The sequence below is a fragment of the Amphiprion ocellaris genome, chromosome 24 (genome assembly GCF_022539595.1).
Source record: "Amphiprion ocellaris isolate individual 3 ecotype Okinawa chromosome 24, ASM2253959v1, whole genome shotgun sequence".
Classification (NCBI taxonomy): Eukaryota; Metazoa; Chordata; class Actinopteri; family Pomacentridae; genus Amphiprion; species Amphiprion ocellaris.
The window spans coordinates 11,708,806-11,723,031 of record NC_072789.1 but is presented as its reverse complement, the minus strand read 5'-3'; the positions used below and the strand labels follow the sequence as shown (position 1 = coordinate 11,723,031).

Below are 14,226 nucleotides of genomic sequence, written 5' to 3'. Positions count from 1 at the left end.
TCACACTTTTATTCATGTGCTAACATAATTGCACAAGAGTTTCCTAATCATTAATTAGCTTTTCAACACCATTAGTTCACACAATGTAGCATTAGAACACAAGAGTGATGTTGGTGGAACCCCTATGTAGATATTCAGCCGTTTCCAGCTACAATAATTATTTGCCACATCAACAATTTCTAGATTGTATTTCTAATTCATTTAATGTTATCTTCATTGAAAAAACATTTAAAAAATGACATTTCTATGTGGCCCCAAACTAAATATATTTCTGAAAATAGCTACAATTAGTGACAATTAACAGAAAAAAGTTATCGGTTCTGTGATTTTGCATAGATTTGTTGCATTGGTAATCGGATTTTTATCTGATCTTATAGGTTATGCCATTGCTTTTCTGCATGTAAAAATCCTTCACTAAACATTAAAGAGCCCAAACATATACATGGCTTCATGTAAAAAATAAGGTAGAAATTGTAATATATTTTAATCATACAACATTTGTATATTTTGATGATTGTTGGTGTTTTATAGTACTTTGTGGTGCCTGAACTTGTGAAATAATATTTTTTTTTTTTTACATTGTACTTTTTATATTTGTGGTTGTGTTCATAACTTAATGTCTGTAGATGTTTTTTCTGACAAAGTTGATTTCTTTTCAACGTTTCAGAGGAAGCGGTGAGCAGTTCCACAAAAAAATCAGTTTTAATTTCTTCGATTGGTGCATTAATACTCATCACTGTGACGGGAGTTCTTCTGGGATTTATTCACCAGAGGAAAAGTTTCAGGTGAGAGACTACTGTCATTTGAACACATCAGTTTGGACTTTTCTGTAATCTGACTGTATTTATTACAAAATCCTGGCAAATAAAGTGTGAAAAAAATATATATTTACTGAATATTTCACTCAGAAGCAAAGAAGCACCTGGATTATCTGTCCATGAAACTTCTGGCTCTTTGGTGAGTAATGAATTCTTTTGTTTTAGACCTTTACTCCTCTGACCAGAAGCAGTTTCTGGGCATTTTTTTCCACATTTTTTTCACTGTGGTTCATTTTTCACTGCAATATAAAGTCCTGCAACTCTGTGGAAACAGAACAACCACGAACAAGGAGAGAGAACTCTGAAATGTTACTTATGCAGTACAGCAAAGTTATTGGTACCATAAATACTAAAAAAAAGATGATCAAAAGTTTGATTTAAAAAAAACCCTGGAATCAACATGTCCAACATATTTCCAAGTGGCAACATGAAAAATGACTTATATTTCCTATTGGTAATCTGTTCTGTGTCAACACTGCCTGCAGTTCAGCTGAAAGTAGCAGCATTTTTTTTTGTCACAGTTGAACCAAGAAACTGAGATTTTTTTTTTTTTTAAATTATTATTTCTTGCAGAATCTGCATGGAGAAAATGATTTAATGTTTGGCCAACTTTCAAACAAGACTTGTAGAATAAAATGATTTTGATATGAACACATCAGAAATTGGTTGTTTTCTGGTGTAAAGTGTGAAGAGAAGGTTCTCTGAGCCGCTGTAGCTAAAATATCTCACACCAGCAGCCAAACTGTGTTCTAAACATGTACATTCCCTTCCAAATTTAATATTTATTCCAACCTAATTGATCCTTCTAATTTCCTTTGTGTGAAGAAGCTATTGCATTAACAAGTAGAAATACCAACTAATGCATGTAGAGGATGAAGACATCCTGAGGACCAGTGGAACATCCATGAACCACTTGCTGGAAAACTGAGGTTTCATACAAAGTTGTGACCCAAGAGTGACATCTGTTCACCATAGCTAAGTGAGACTTTGAAGACATGGTTCATTAACGTTTTGATTTCATTTCAAAGGATGGAAATGACCCAGGCGACACGTACATGAGCCTTCAGTATCCTGCAGATGATCTCTACCAAACTGTCTCCTCAGTTCACCGTCAACACAGCACCCAGACGAACAACAGAGAAGTCCACCTGGACAATGAGGACCTAAGTTGTGAAATCTATGAAAACATTTAAATCAAGTCAACATATATATACTACCGTTCAAAAGTTTGAGGTCACTACGAGATGTCTTTATTTCTGAAAGAAAAGCACTTTTTTTCTATGAAGATAACATGAAATTCATCAGAAATACAGTCTAGACATTGTTTGTGTGGTAAATGACTAATGATTTTTAATGGAATATCTCCATAGGGGTACAGAGGAATATTTCCAGCAACCATCACTGTTATGTTCTAATGGCACATTGTATTAGTTAATGGTGTTGAAAGGTTAAATGATGATTAGAAAACCCTTGTGCAATTATGTTAGCACATGAAAAAAAATGTGAATTTTCATGGAAAGCATGAAATTGTCTGAGTGACTCCAAACTTGTGAATGGTAGTGTATGTTTTATGCATCATGAGGATTCATTAAAACAGAAGCTTCAGAACTTTATGGGACAAAAAGGGAAAAAAAAAACTTAAAAACACTGAAAATCCGGCAGCAGGAATGTTAGGAAATTATTGCTGAAAACAAGTGGAATCCTGTAACATGAAGAACTATAAAAACAAACAAACTGTGAAAATCACTGTAAATATCTGTAAAAGATTGACATTCTTAGCTGATTCAAATACAGTAAATAAATGCTATTTTACGGTCACACATTGTAAAAGAATTAACAACCACTTGTAAAAATACAGATTTATAATGTAGACATTTTTTGCTATTTTTGTAGAATAATGATATTTTTGCTGATTTAAATGTGACCAAACAAACTATGATAATTTACACTCAAATGGGATAAAAGAACAAATTAATATTTGTAACAATACAGATATTTGATGAGGAGTTCATTTTCAGTTTGGTTAACATGTAAATGAAAACATTTTTCCTGTGATTTTACCAGAAAACACAGAAATTAACCAAAAAAAATTACAGTTAAACAATGTATTAAGTGTTTTTGTAAAATGATATTTTTTCTGATTTAAATACAGTAAAAACAGTAACTTTATAGTTCGATTACTATTTGTAAAAAATGTTTTTATTATGAAAATGTAATTTTTTCAATGATTTTACTAAATCTTTTGTCATTTAGCAAATTGTGGAAAGCTGTAAAATTACAGTTAAAATTATTTATTTGCTTTTGTAAAATAATATTTTTGCCAATTTAATTACATAAAAAAACTGTAATTTCACAGTCAAATGACCACTTTGTGAAAATACAGATTTTTGATGTGAATTTTATTTACAATTTGAGTGGAATTTGCACTTAAGAAGAACATGCCTCACAGTTTCTAGTTCACCTTGGTTGCTGTTTTTTCCAAACTATCTGCTTCCTTGTTGCCCTTGACACCCATATATGCTGGAACCCAAATAAAACCCACCTCACACCCTGCTTTGTGAATTTGAAACAGTGCTTGAAATATGTCTCATAGAATATTGGGTCTGGATTTGGAGTTAGTTTCTTTTATTGATGTTAACACGGCTGCTGAATTGCTACACATGACTGACTTGAACAGTTTGTTGTCTATCACCCACCAAAATGCCAGTCGGATCCCTAATATCAGGTTGGTTGTTTGTGTCTCAGGTAGCAGTGGGTACGTGCTGCTGTTTGAGACTGATTAGATGATTTGGTCCAGCTGAGGGCTTCGAAGCTGCTTCAGGCTTTGTAAGGCTGCAGTGGGTTATGGGGAGCAAACTCTGTATTGTTTGAAGCATTGTTTGTTGGCATCCAGAAGGTGAGTGTTACCATCTTCCGTTTTGTCCGGTAGTCTGTAGATCGTGTATCTTTTGGGTTGTGTTAGTTTTCTGTTTTTTCTAGCACTGTGGGGAGCCATGATTGTCTCTGTACAGCTATCTTGTTGGTACTCCATGTGATCTGGTGAGGTTTAATGCTACAGGTGGCTTCACAGACTAACTGGTTTGGTGCTTAATACACCCGCAGCAGAACCGCATGAAGACTGGTGGTGAGTTTAGTAAATCCTGGTCAAGTAGTCAGTAGGAAATTCTCTGTAAAGACTGTTATTTGTGTGGTTTTGTCAGTTGACGTGCCTATCTGTGGCAGTAAATTTGATAATATGGCTTCTTTGTCCAGCAGCGTTTGTTTATAGCCGCAAAAAAAGATGAATTATTTCAAATAGCTGATCACTATAGTATTGTAGTCTCTGAGAGAAAAGGTAAAGATGATGTTCAGGATTTGGTGTCTTTGATTGAGCTAGAAGTGTTAGAGGAGAGCGAGTCTCTAAGGGCTGCAGTAGAACTAGCAGTGTTGGTACCTGTTGGGTTGCAAGCAGCTGGACTGACTTTTGAGCATCAGAAAGAATCATTAGCAATGCAATTTGAGTAGGACAACATACTTTTAAAAGTGGAAGTGGAGGATAGCTGCTTTTCTTTTTCTCGCTCCTTGAGTTAGAGAGAATTTGTCAGGGCACTGAAAGAGTAAAGCTGGAATTAAAGCAAGATAACTTGCACGTGGTTCATGACATTAAGCTTCCTTTGGTACTGAGGATCCTGTTTTTGTTGATTCTGGACTTTGTGGGGTTGATGTGATTTCTAACTTGTGTTTGGTGCCAAAATGTAAATATTCCACCTTGCTAGTATATCATAGTACAAGAATATTTACAATGTGTTGATAAGAGTGGAACATTCTGCCCGCACTGTTCTGATGATGATGTTGAGGAACACATTGTAGAACGGTCTCTAGAAAACATCCTCATAATGTTCCAGTTGATATCAAAAGAACATTCCCAAGCAACATTCAAAAAATGTTTTCCAGATGCTATTGAGAATGACTTTCATATTACAAGAACATTTTATGAAAATCATGTGAGGCCTTGATAACACGTGGAAAACATTTTATGAATGTTGCGTTGAGAACGTTCGTCCTTCAGTATCATAGATCCTCATCTATGTTCCTGACAACATTGTCTGGAGCTGAAAGTCTTATTTTACTTTGACCTCAAAGGAACATTGCTGCAAATGATAAATATCCTTAAAACATTCTTTGAACACGAGATTAAAACTTTAAAAATGATATTAGAACTTGTAGGTAATGTTGTGGGAATGTTCCCGGCTCGTTAGGAGGACTTTGTAAGTGCATTATAGGTTGATGATATTTGACCAATGCCAGATCTTAATTCTAAATGTCAGTTTAAACTCATTGTGAAATGTGGAAGAAGAAACAATCCTGTAGACGCACTTCCTTCTGACAAGAACTGGTTTGAGGTTGAGGTGGCAGAGCTCAAAAGCAGCAGTAACTTGTGATCAGTATGGATGGATGGAAACTGTGTTCTGTTCTTCTTTTACTAACTTTTTGCACTGACAGCCAAGGTAATGATGTTTTTATCTCATAATCTTCCAGTCGTTGTTTTAAAGAGAACCACTAAACCTTCTGACATTTCAAATATCAAGTGTCATCTAGTGGAGCTACAAATTCAAAACTATATCGATCAATTATTGAGGCTATTTTTCACATTGATTGCAGAGATTCTTGTGAGGATAGTTGGGAAGGAACCAGATGACACTTCGATATGCAGCAACATAAGCCTGAATTTCATCACGCTGATAGTTTGTAAGATCAGAACAAAGAGGAACAAACCGGAGTGTCGTCTGCTGTATCGATATGGACACGACTTTGAACATGGTTGTGGATCCAGGTTCACATTTGTGACGAAGAACCAAACTGTATTTCTCCACCTGAGCAATTTAACAGCAGGTGATAATGGAGGATACATCTGTGAGTGTTCACATCTTGGAGGAACAGATGTTCTCCATTTCCTTGTCACAGTCACAGGTAAGCACCACATTGTGATTTTATGCTCAGATGTTGGCTAAATTCAAGGTGGATATTTAAATATGTGGTCACATTCTATTGAACTGTTTACATGGCAGAACTGATTGTCGTTTTTCTTAAAGAATTTTGGTGAGAACATGCCGTCTATGGCTAAGAAATTAGACCTGTTTGAATTTGCAGAATAAAATCTCTGGTGCTGTTATGCTTTTAAACTGATTTGGGTATGCTTTGTGTGTTCATTGCTGTGCTCACATGTTAATTTGAATTCCAGATGATGTCAGTGATAAAATATTGGAGAATTACTACTCCACCAAGGAACATGGTGGAGGTATGTGACGGTCAGCGTTGGTTTGCCTGTTTATCTGTTTGCAACGTTACTCAAAAATGGATTAACGGATTCGGATGAAATTTTCAGAGAAGGTCAGAAATGACACAAGGACCAAGAGATTAGATTTTGGCAGTGATGCGGCTTATAGTCTGGATCCATGGATTTGTTAAAGATTTCTGGATCATTGCGAGATAGCGGTACGGCGTCACTGAAACTATGACAAGTAGTGAACGCTACATCAGCTGCCTGTTGACGATCACATGATTGTGATCCTACTACAAATCCACCGCTGTGGACTTATCGGGACTTATCCGTCGGAAATGATACCTACCTAGGGATCCTATGCATTTCAGTAGAAGGCAACTGGACCTCTAGTTTTAGGTTCTTGAAGAGGTTTCACCTCATCAACTGACTGTCCCACATAAACACTACCGTTCAAATGTTCGGGGTCATGTAGAAATGTCCTTATTTTTGAAAGAAAGGCATTTTTTTTTCTGTGAAGATAATATTAAATGAATCAGAAATACAGTCTAGACATTGTTAATGTGGTAAATGACTATTCTAGCTGGGAATGACTGATTTTTAATGAAATATCTCCATAGGGGTACAGAGGAACATTTCCAGCAACCATCACTCCTGTGTTCTAATGCTACATTGTGTTAGCTAATGGTGTTTTCATGGAAAACATAAAATTGTCTGGGTGACCCCAAACTTTGGAACAGTAGTGTATATTGTCCCCCTAAATAACACAAATAATGGCCCATTAACAAGCCAACTCTCACATTAACTTGGGATGTGAATTGTTATAAACCTGCCAGGTGAGAAATCACTAAAGGCATTTAAGCTGTCTGGGGAAAGATCTCAATACTGCATTATAATAAGTGGTGTTGTAGACCCCGCCATTGTTTCACTTCTCTCAAACATCTGTCTTCTCTGTCCAGAATATGTACATCACTGTCCTCAAAGGAGTCTTTTATGCTTTAGATGAAGATAAACTGCTGAGTCTTGTTCTGATAACCAGTTTTTATGGTCTTGTGGGGTGGTTGTTTATTCTCTTCTATATAGGTCTGTGCATTCCTGTATTATTAAGGGTTGTCTGGGTCCATTTCATCCTACAAAATAAAAGTCCTGATGCATCTTGTTTTTTAAACTCTGCTTTAATTATGCTGGACAAAGTTTGAGAATCTGTCACCTCTGAGTTGTGGAAACTTCCACTTTCAAATATATATTTCTGTATTTTGAATGACAAACACTTGCATCTGAAGGATAAGGATCACACTTTGAGGCCTGAAATGTCCACATTCTGGGCAGAGAAGATAAATCTACTATCCAAGTTAAACTGGAACAGCCATCTCTAAACAGAGCAGGACGTCTACAACACCACTTATCAGGTACTTAGAATGCAGTCTTGAGACCATTCACCACTCGAGACATGAGTCTTGGATAATTTCCAGGACATTAGTCTAGTGTTTTGAGGTGAGAATAAATAGCTGGAGCTTCCCATCAGTCAGTCAGGACAGAAAAAAGTTCTTGGATGAGACATGAAACATTTTAATGAACCAAAAATAACTCTGGCTGCCGTCGACTGAAGCACTGAGTGTCATCATGATGTTTCTTTACACATTAAGCTAAATCCCACCAAGTGTTTTTTTTTTCCTGACAGATGTTTTTTTTTCTTTTCAATGTTTTAGATTTGGAAGAGGCCAGCAGTTCAACAGAAATGTTGATTTTTGTTTCTTTGACTGGTGCAATGATAGCAATCATAACTGGAGTAATTCTGGGATTTATCCACAGGAGAAGAAGTCGTGGGTGAGACGCTATTACTGTTATACTAGTTGTATATAGTTACACTAGTATCAGCAAAGTTATACACTTTGTTGATGTGGATATCTCATATTTCACGCTGTCTTACTGTATTCATGGCTAAGTGAAAAATAATATTTTAATCACTGTTAATAAGCATTTGCTGTCCGTTTTACCCAGAGAAGATCCATTACTGTATTTTCCTCTTTTTCCAGACTGTTATTTTTGTTTTAAGCTTTAAATACTACCTGGATTTTTCTTTTTGTCCTTGTCAACATATCCTCGACTAACTCTGACATTCTTTCCAGGCAAGAAGATCCTGGATCACCTGCACATGAAACTCCTGGCTCTTCAGTGAGTAATGTATTCTAATGTTTAATCATTTTAATTGAACGTTTTTTATTAAAGAAAACATGCAAAAGCAGAGATTTCAGTGAATGTAGTCACTCGGAACTGATGTATTCTTAAAATTTGTTCAATAAAACTGAATCAGACTTTGTAACATGTTACTTTATTTTATTTTATTTTATTTTATTTTATTTTATTTTATAGGATAAAAATGACCCAGACGAGCCTTACACAAGCCTTCAACAGCCCACAAATAATCTCTACCAAACTATCACCTCCGTTTAACATGACAGCAAGACAAATTCAGCAAACAGTATAACTGTTGACTTGGTCTGACTCACTGGATATGGACAGTGAATATTAGCCTGCCAATTCTGCCACACTTTTAATGTGACTTTCTCCTCTTCTTCTGCTGCTTTTGAGTTACTGTTTACAAAATCCCTTTTCCTTGAAAAAACAGCAAAAAGATAAACTTCGGAGCAGTAGCTTACATACTAAAAATATCAGCCGTGGGAGTGAATTAGCCGTTTAATGACAACACTTGTCTCCCTGCATGCAAACGTTCCAGCAAAACATGTTCCCCCATCGCTACTTTTGTGGGACATCATTGCTGCATCTTGAGCTGAGCATTGCCCGAGATGATTTTGATTGGTTAAAAAGCAGAGAAAGAAACAGGCAAGAGTGTTTTTACCCTCCTGAAGCAGAATGATGTTGAGGTGCAGTCAGACCATTCCACACAGCGCTGTGTAGAATGGTCTGTTGCTTATCTGAAAACATTTAAACAAAACGTCAAGCCAACCTAAATACGTTTGATGCATCATGTAGATGTGTAGATTTACAGATGTGAAGACATCTTCTTAATGTGGAATATAGACAAGATGGTGTTCTTGCAACCAATGTTGTTGTTAGTCTTTCAAAAGAAGGAAAATTGCTTCCTTCATGACTTATAAAAAATTAAAAATAGACTGAGTTTCTGGGGAAAGTCACTATCTGGTCATGAGAGATAGTCTTCAAGACATAAAGGTCGACTGAAATTTGCTACTGATCACATGTACAATTCTGGGTGAAAAAAGAAAAGGCCTTCTGGAGGAAAGTACAGACAAAAATAAAGCCAAATGATATATTTAATGACCAGAAATATGTTTGGAGGAGAGAAGGTGAGGCCTTCAACCCAAAGAACACCAAACCTACCACCAAGCATGGTGGTGGCAGTATCATGCTCTGTGGAACTGGAGCTTTACACAAGATAAATTGAATAATGAAGAAGGAGGATTACCTCCACATTCTTCAGAAGGTTGATCTTGGACGCAGTTGAATGTTTCAACAAGACAATGAGCCCAAACACGCTTCACACGTGGTAAAGAAATGGTTCAATCAGGCTAAAATGAAGATTCTAGACTGACTGAACCAAGTGTCCTGACTTTAACCTCACCAAGAACCTGTGGACTGATGAAGAAACAAGTCTGAGTCAGAAAGACAACAAATTTAGTTAAACTGCACCAATTCTGTCCAGCGGGGTCAAAGATAAACCAGAAGCTTGTAGACAGAAACCAAAAGAACCAAACTGAGAGAAAAATGATTAAAGGACATTTAACTAAATATTGGCATTTCTGTCTGTATGTTTTTGACCCTGTCAGTTTTGCCATATTTTCAGAAGAACTGTAAATCAAAATGATTTTCTGTTGTGAAAAAGGTTCGTGTTTGAAAGATTCAATCATAGAAAATTAAGAGTTACAGAAGTCATTGGAAACTCAGGACAGTTGTGATTTACATGATCTTTGCAAGTGCATGTAAACCTTTGTACAGAATTGTATTTGTTTTATTGATGCCAGAGCAATATTTAAACGTGTTGCTGTTGTACTGTGACTTGTGCTTACACTTGTTGACATTAACAAAAGGCTAATAGAATATTTTGTCATATTTTTCACGATGTTGGATCACTGTAATGTGTCATCTGTTAGATTAAGATGCTTTAACACCTGGAATTCTTTAAACTGGGGTGACAGATTTGTTCATTTTCACTCTGTAAATCTGCTAATACAATAAAATACATGGACTGTAACTCCTCTGCTAGGACTGGTTTGACGTTCTAACCCATATATCTTGTTGTCAGTAATATCATTACTATCATATATCATTAATATCATTAATTATCATTAATATCATATATTTCAGTTACCCCATGACCTTCCTTTTGTATAGATTCACCACTGCTTGACCAATCTGACGATTAAAGATACTGCTGCTAAAAGTACTTAAATAGATCAGTCTGGTTTCCTTGTGAAGCAATGAGGAACGGAAACGACAAGAGCTAAACATCACGCCTCTAAAAATGTCAACACCACAAACATGTTGGTTTTGTCACGTTATTTGACTCTCAACAAGATCAATGCAGCCAATACCTTGTAAGAAATCTTACTTTCAAACCAACTGAACAAGACGTTTAAAGTTCTAATATACTCGCTGAGATACTCTGAGCTGGCGTATGTTTTCTATTGTGGGTCTGCTCGCTGTTTGAACTGTTGCATGTGTTGAGACAAAAGCAGAATCAGTCATGTAAGTGCACTTCCTTGTTCGACGACCCGAGAGTTTGAGGTGCCCCAGCTCAGTGTTGGTTCTCTTTATATCAATACAATCTACTGAGCAGCAGCAGTTGTTCTGTCTGAAACCAGGATGGCTGCATTGAAACTCGGCTTTCTTCTGTTTCTGCCACTGACTGTGTCCTCAGATGGTGGAGGTAATGTAACATTTTTTGGTTTGAAGAAGACAACATTTTTTTTTGTAATGTTGTAGTGGATTTAAAACTTGACTAACTCTGACTGCAAAACTGCAGCAATCCCTCATTCAGACTGTTTATAATATTAATTGCAACTGATTGATTTCAGTGACTCGTGAGAAGACCGTTGGGAATAAACCAGATGTTACTCCAATATGCAGCAATGAGACCCTGAATATCATCACGCTGATAGTTTGTAAGATCACAACAGAGAGGAACGGAGAAGAGTGTCGTCTGCTGTATCAACATGGACACGACTTTGAACATGGATGTGGCTCTGGATTCAGACTGATTAAAGAAAACCAGACTGTATTTCTCCATCTGAGCAGTTTAACACCAGCTGATAGTGGAAACTACACCTGTGAGTGTTCACATCCTGCAGGAACAGATATTTTCCATCTCATTGTCACAGTGGAAGGTAAGAACTTCTTGATCTTCCCATCATATGTTGTTCAAATAGAAGAAGCGATCTTAACATTATATTCCATGTCTGATGTGGTGCATCAGAGCTTGTACTTTGGGTGTTCAGACATACACTATATCAGATTTAACCATTTATTTGGAATGACATGCATTTGTGTTTGGAGGTGAATCTGCTGGAGTGTTGGTCTGGTACAACCTGAGCAAGCATGACACATCCCACAACCCCCGAGCAGAGCTTGAGATTTACAATATTTAAATGAATGCAATGTGAACCCAGATGCAAGGAGACCCACTTAAATGTCATTGCACAAAATCCAATTTACATAGTATTAGCGTACAATTACTAACAGTCTGTGTTCTAAAGTCCCATAAAATATGACAAACATCCATTCCCTTAATTCTTTCTTCCTCTACGAATTAGAAAGTGCGTCATGAAATGAGCAGTTCAGGTTGGCAGCTTGTTGAGATGACAAGAAAAGATGTGCACTTTGTGTCTCGGCTTTCCTGGGATCTTTCTGCATGGCGTGTGCATGTTCTCCCTGTGTATGTGTGGGTTTTTGCGGGTACTCCAGCTTCATTCCACAGTCCAAAAATTTGCTGAGAGTAATTGGTAACTCTAAATTGTCCTTAGGTGTGAATGTGAGTGTGATTGCTTATCTGTGTATGTAGCCCTGTGATAGGCTGGTGACCTGTCCAGGGTGTTCCCTCCCTTCGCTCTAAGTCAGCTGGGATAGACTCCAGAACCCCACAGCCCTAATGAGGATTAAGCAATGTATAGATTATGGATGGATGGAAGTGTAAAGATTTTCCTCTAATTTCACCATTAAGACCATAAAACCGTAGGTGTTTAAACCATCAGTACAAAGACTGCTCCTGACACAGCGACATAAATTAAAGATCTATGGATTTAAGAGTTCAGAACTCCAGAAATAAAATTGATTTGACCATTATGAAAATAAAACAACCAGAATTTAATTGAAGTGAGACACTCACAGCAAGTTCCCATCAGGTCTGTTTCTCAAAACATACAAAACCAAGAGTTTTTATCTCTTTAACATGCATCCTGGGAAGTCGGCTAATATGCTGCATGTGTTTCTATTAAACCTCATTTTATGAGTTGAGTGAACTCTCAGCTGTTCATTCATTCAACTCGTATCTTAAACTATAAAACTCTTGTTCTAAAGTTCACATATTTATATTAAGTAAATTAGAAAAGATGAATTGGTTTGACTAAATTCCTTTAAGATGTTTTCAGTGCACTGTGAGGTTTTCACTAATAAAGCAACCGTTGGTGTCATTTTTCTGACATGTTTTTTTTTCTTTCCAAAGATTTTGAGGATGAATCTCAAAATCACCATAATGAGGCACAAACGATGACTCATCGTGCTTTGATCAGTGGATCTGTGTTCATCACAGCAGCTTTAATTCTATCAGGATTTCTATACAGAAGACATCGCCATGGGTGAGACACTACTGGAATGTACATAGCTCATTTGCAAAGCAATATTTTAAAATTACTTCTACAGATCTCATTTTAAAAAATCATGAAAGTCACTATAGTTGCAGTTTTTGTCTGAGGTGACACAATACTGACTAAACATTCATCATTAATCATTCGTCTGTCCGTTTATCCAACAGAAAACAGCCTGAATCACCAAGCCATCATCCAAACCTGGTACTGCACAGAAAAACCTTCTTCAGTCAGATTACAGGTTTAATATCAATCAGTTTAATTCCATGTCGTCTTTTGCAGGTTCCACAGGACATTGAGCCGTACAGCACCTTCATACGGACAGGAAGTGGACTCTATTCCACTGTCAAATTACAGCCACACATCTGAGAAAGCTTTGTAGAACTGAGGCGTATAATGTTCTTTCAAGAGAGCTTTAGTCCACAAGGTGGCTCCGTTTGATCATGTGAAATATATGAACGCTTTATTCATCTGCAAATGCAAATAGTGTATTTTTGTGGGGTTTTTTGTATACAGCAATAATCGGAATCAACTAATTGTCTGATAAATAAGTGATTAAAATACAGCTAGTTATTATTGTATTGATTTTATCTGAAACAAATATGTTTTATATCATCTTAAAGGCAGATTCTTAATGTGTTCTAGCTACAGTTAGCAGACAAAATGTTTTGTGCAAAAGATTTGTTGGTGAACTTCAATGTGAATGCAGGTTTTTAATATTGTTGCAGCAAAGGAGTTGAGTTTTTACTGTAAACGTTCAGTTACACCCCTGCTGTGTTGGGCTGTTCATCTTTGCTAGAACAGAAAAAACATTCAGATATTTTAAATATTTTGTTTTTATTAATTATGAAATTTTTTCACCCTACACATGAGAGTAAAGTGACACGTAACACTTTAAAAGCCCTCGTTTTTATTGTGGTGCCTCTTGTGTAAAACTGCAACTGACCACTAGGTGTCACTAAAACTTTTTCTAATAGTTTAGTTATAGTTAAGAAAAACACTTGACCAGTTCACCATAGAAACTATCTGAAGATTACTGTCAAAGGTTAATATCTGGCTTAAATTATGTATCTTGAATTGGTTCATGTTGACTTATTTTTGAAATGCATAAATTATTTTTAAAAATACCAAAACAAATAGTGAATCTATTCTAATATCTAGATATCTAATCTAATGTAAAATTATTTTCAAAATCTGTATCTTTGAATAACCATAATATTTCAATTAAAAAAAGAAAGAAAAACGTCTCTTTTGCATTAAAAATGTATATTGAAATTAAATTATTTTTATTTATCATTAAACATTTAAA

General features: G+C 36.2%; 2 protein-coding genes across 2 annotated transcripts in view; both read left to right on the top strand.

Moving 5' to 3' along the window:
- Positions 1–8,047, top strand: part of LOC111579466 (uncharacterized) — a 29,283-nt gene extending 21,236 nt beyond the window's left edge. Inside the window, exons 12-14 of the mRNA XM_055008106.1 lie at positions 668–785; positions 909–957; positions 1,847–8,047. The gene's annotated coding sequence lies outside the window, so the exon portion shown is untranslated. The remainder of the gene's footprint in view (positions 1–667; positions 786–908; positions 958–1,846) is intronic.
- Positions 8,048–8,478: 431 nt separating this feature from the next.
- LOC111579478 (uncharacterized) lies at positions 8,479–14,131 on the top strand. Its single transcript, XM_023286773.3, has 5 exons — positions 8,479–10,984; positions 11,133–11,441; positions 12,776–12,908; positions 13,085–13,121; positions 13,200–14,131. The coding sequence occupies exons 1-5, from the start codon at positions 10,921–10,923 to the stop codon at positions 13,284–13,286; spliced, it is 630 nt and encodes a 209-aa protein (XP_023142541.2). The 5' UTR covers positions 8,479–10,920; the 3' UTR covers positions 13,287–14,131.
- The last annotated feature ends 95 nt before the right edge of the window (positions 14,132–14,226 follow it).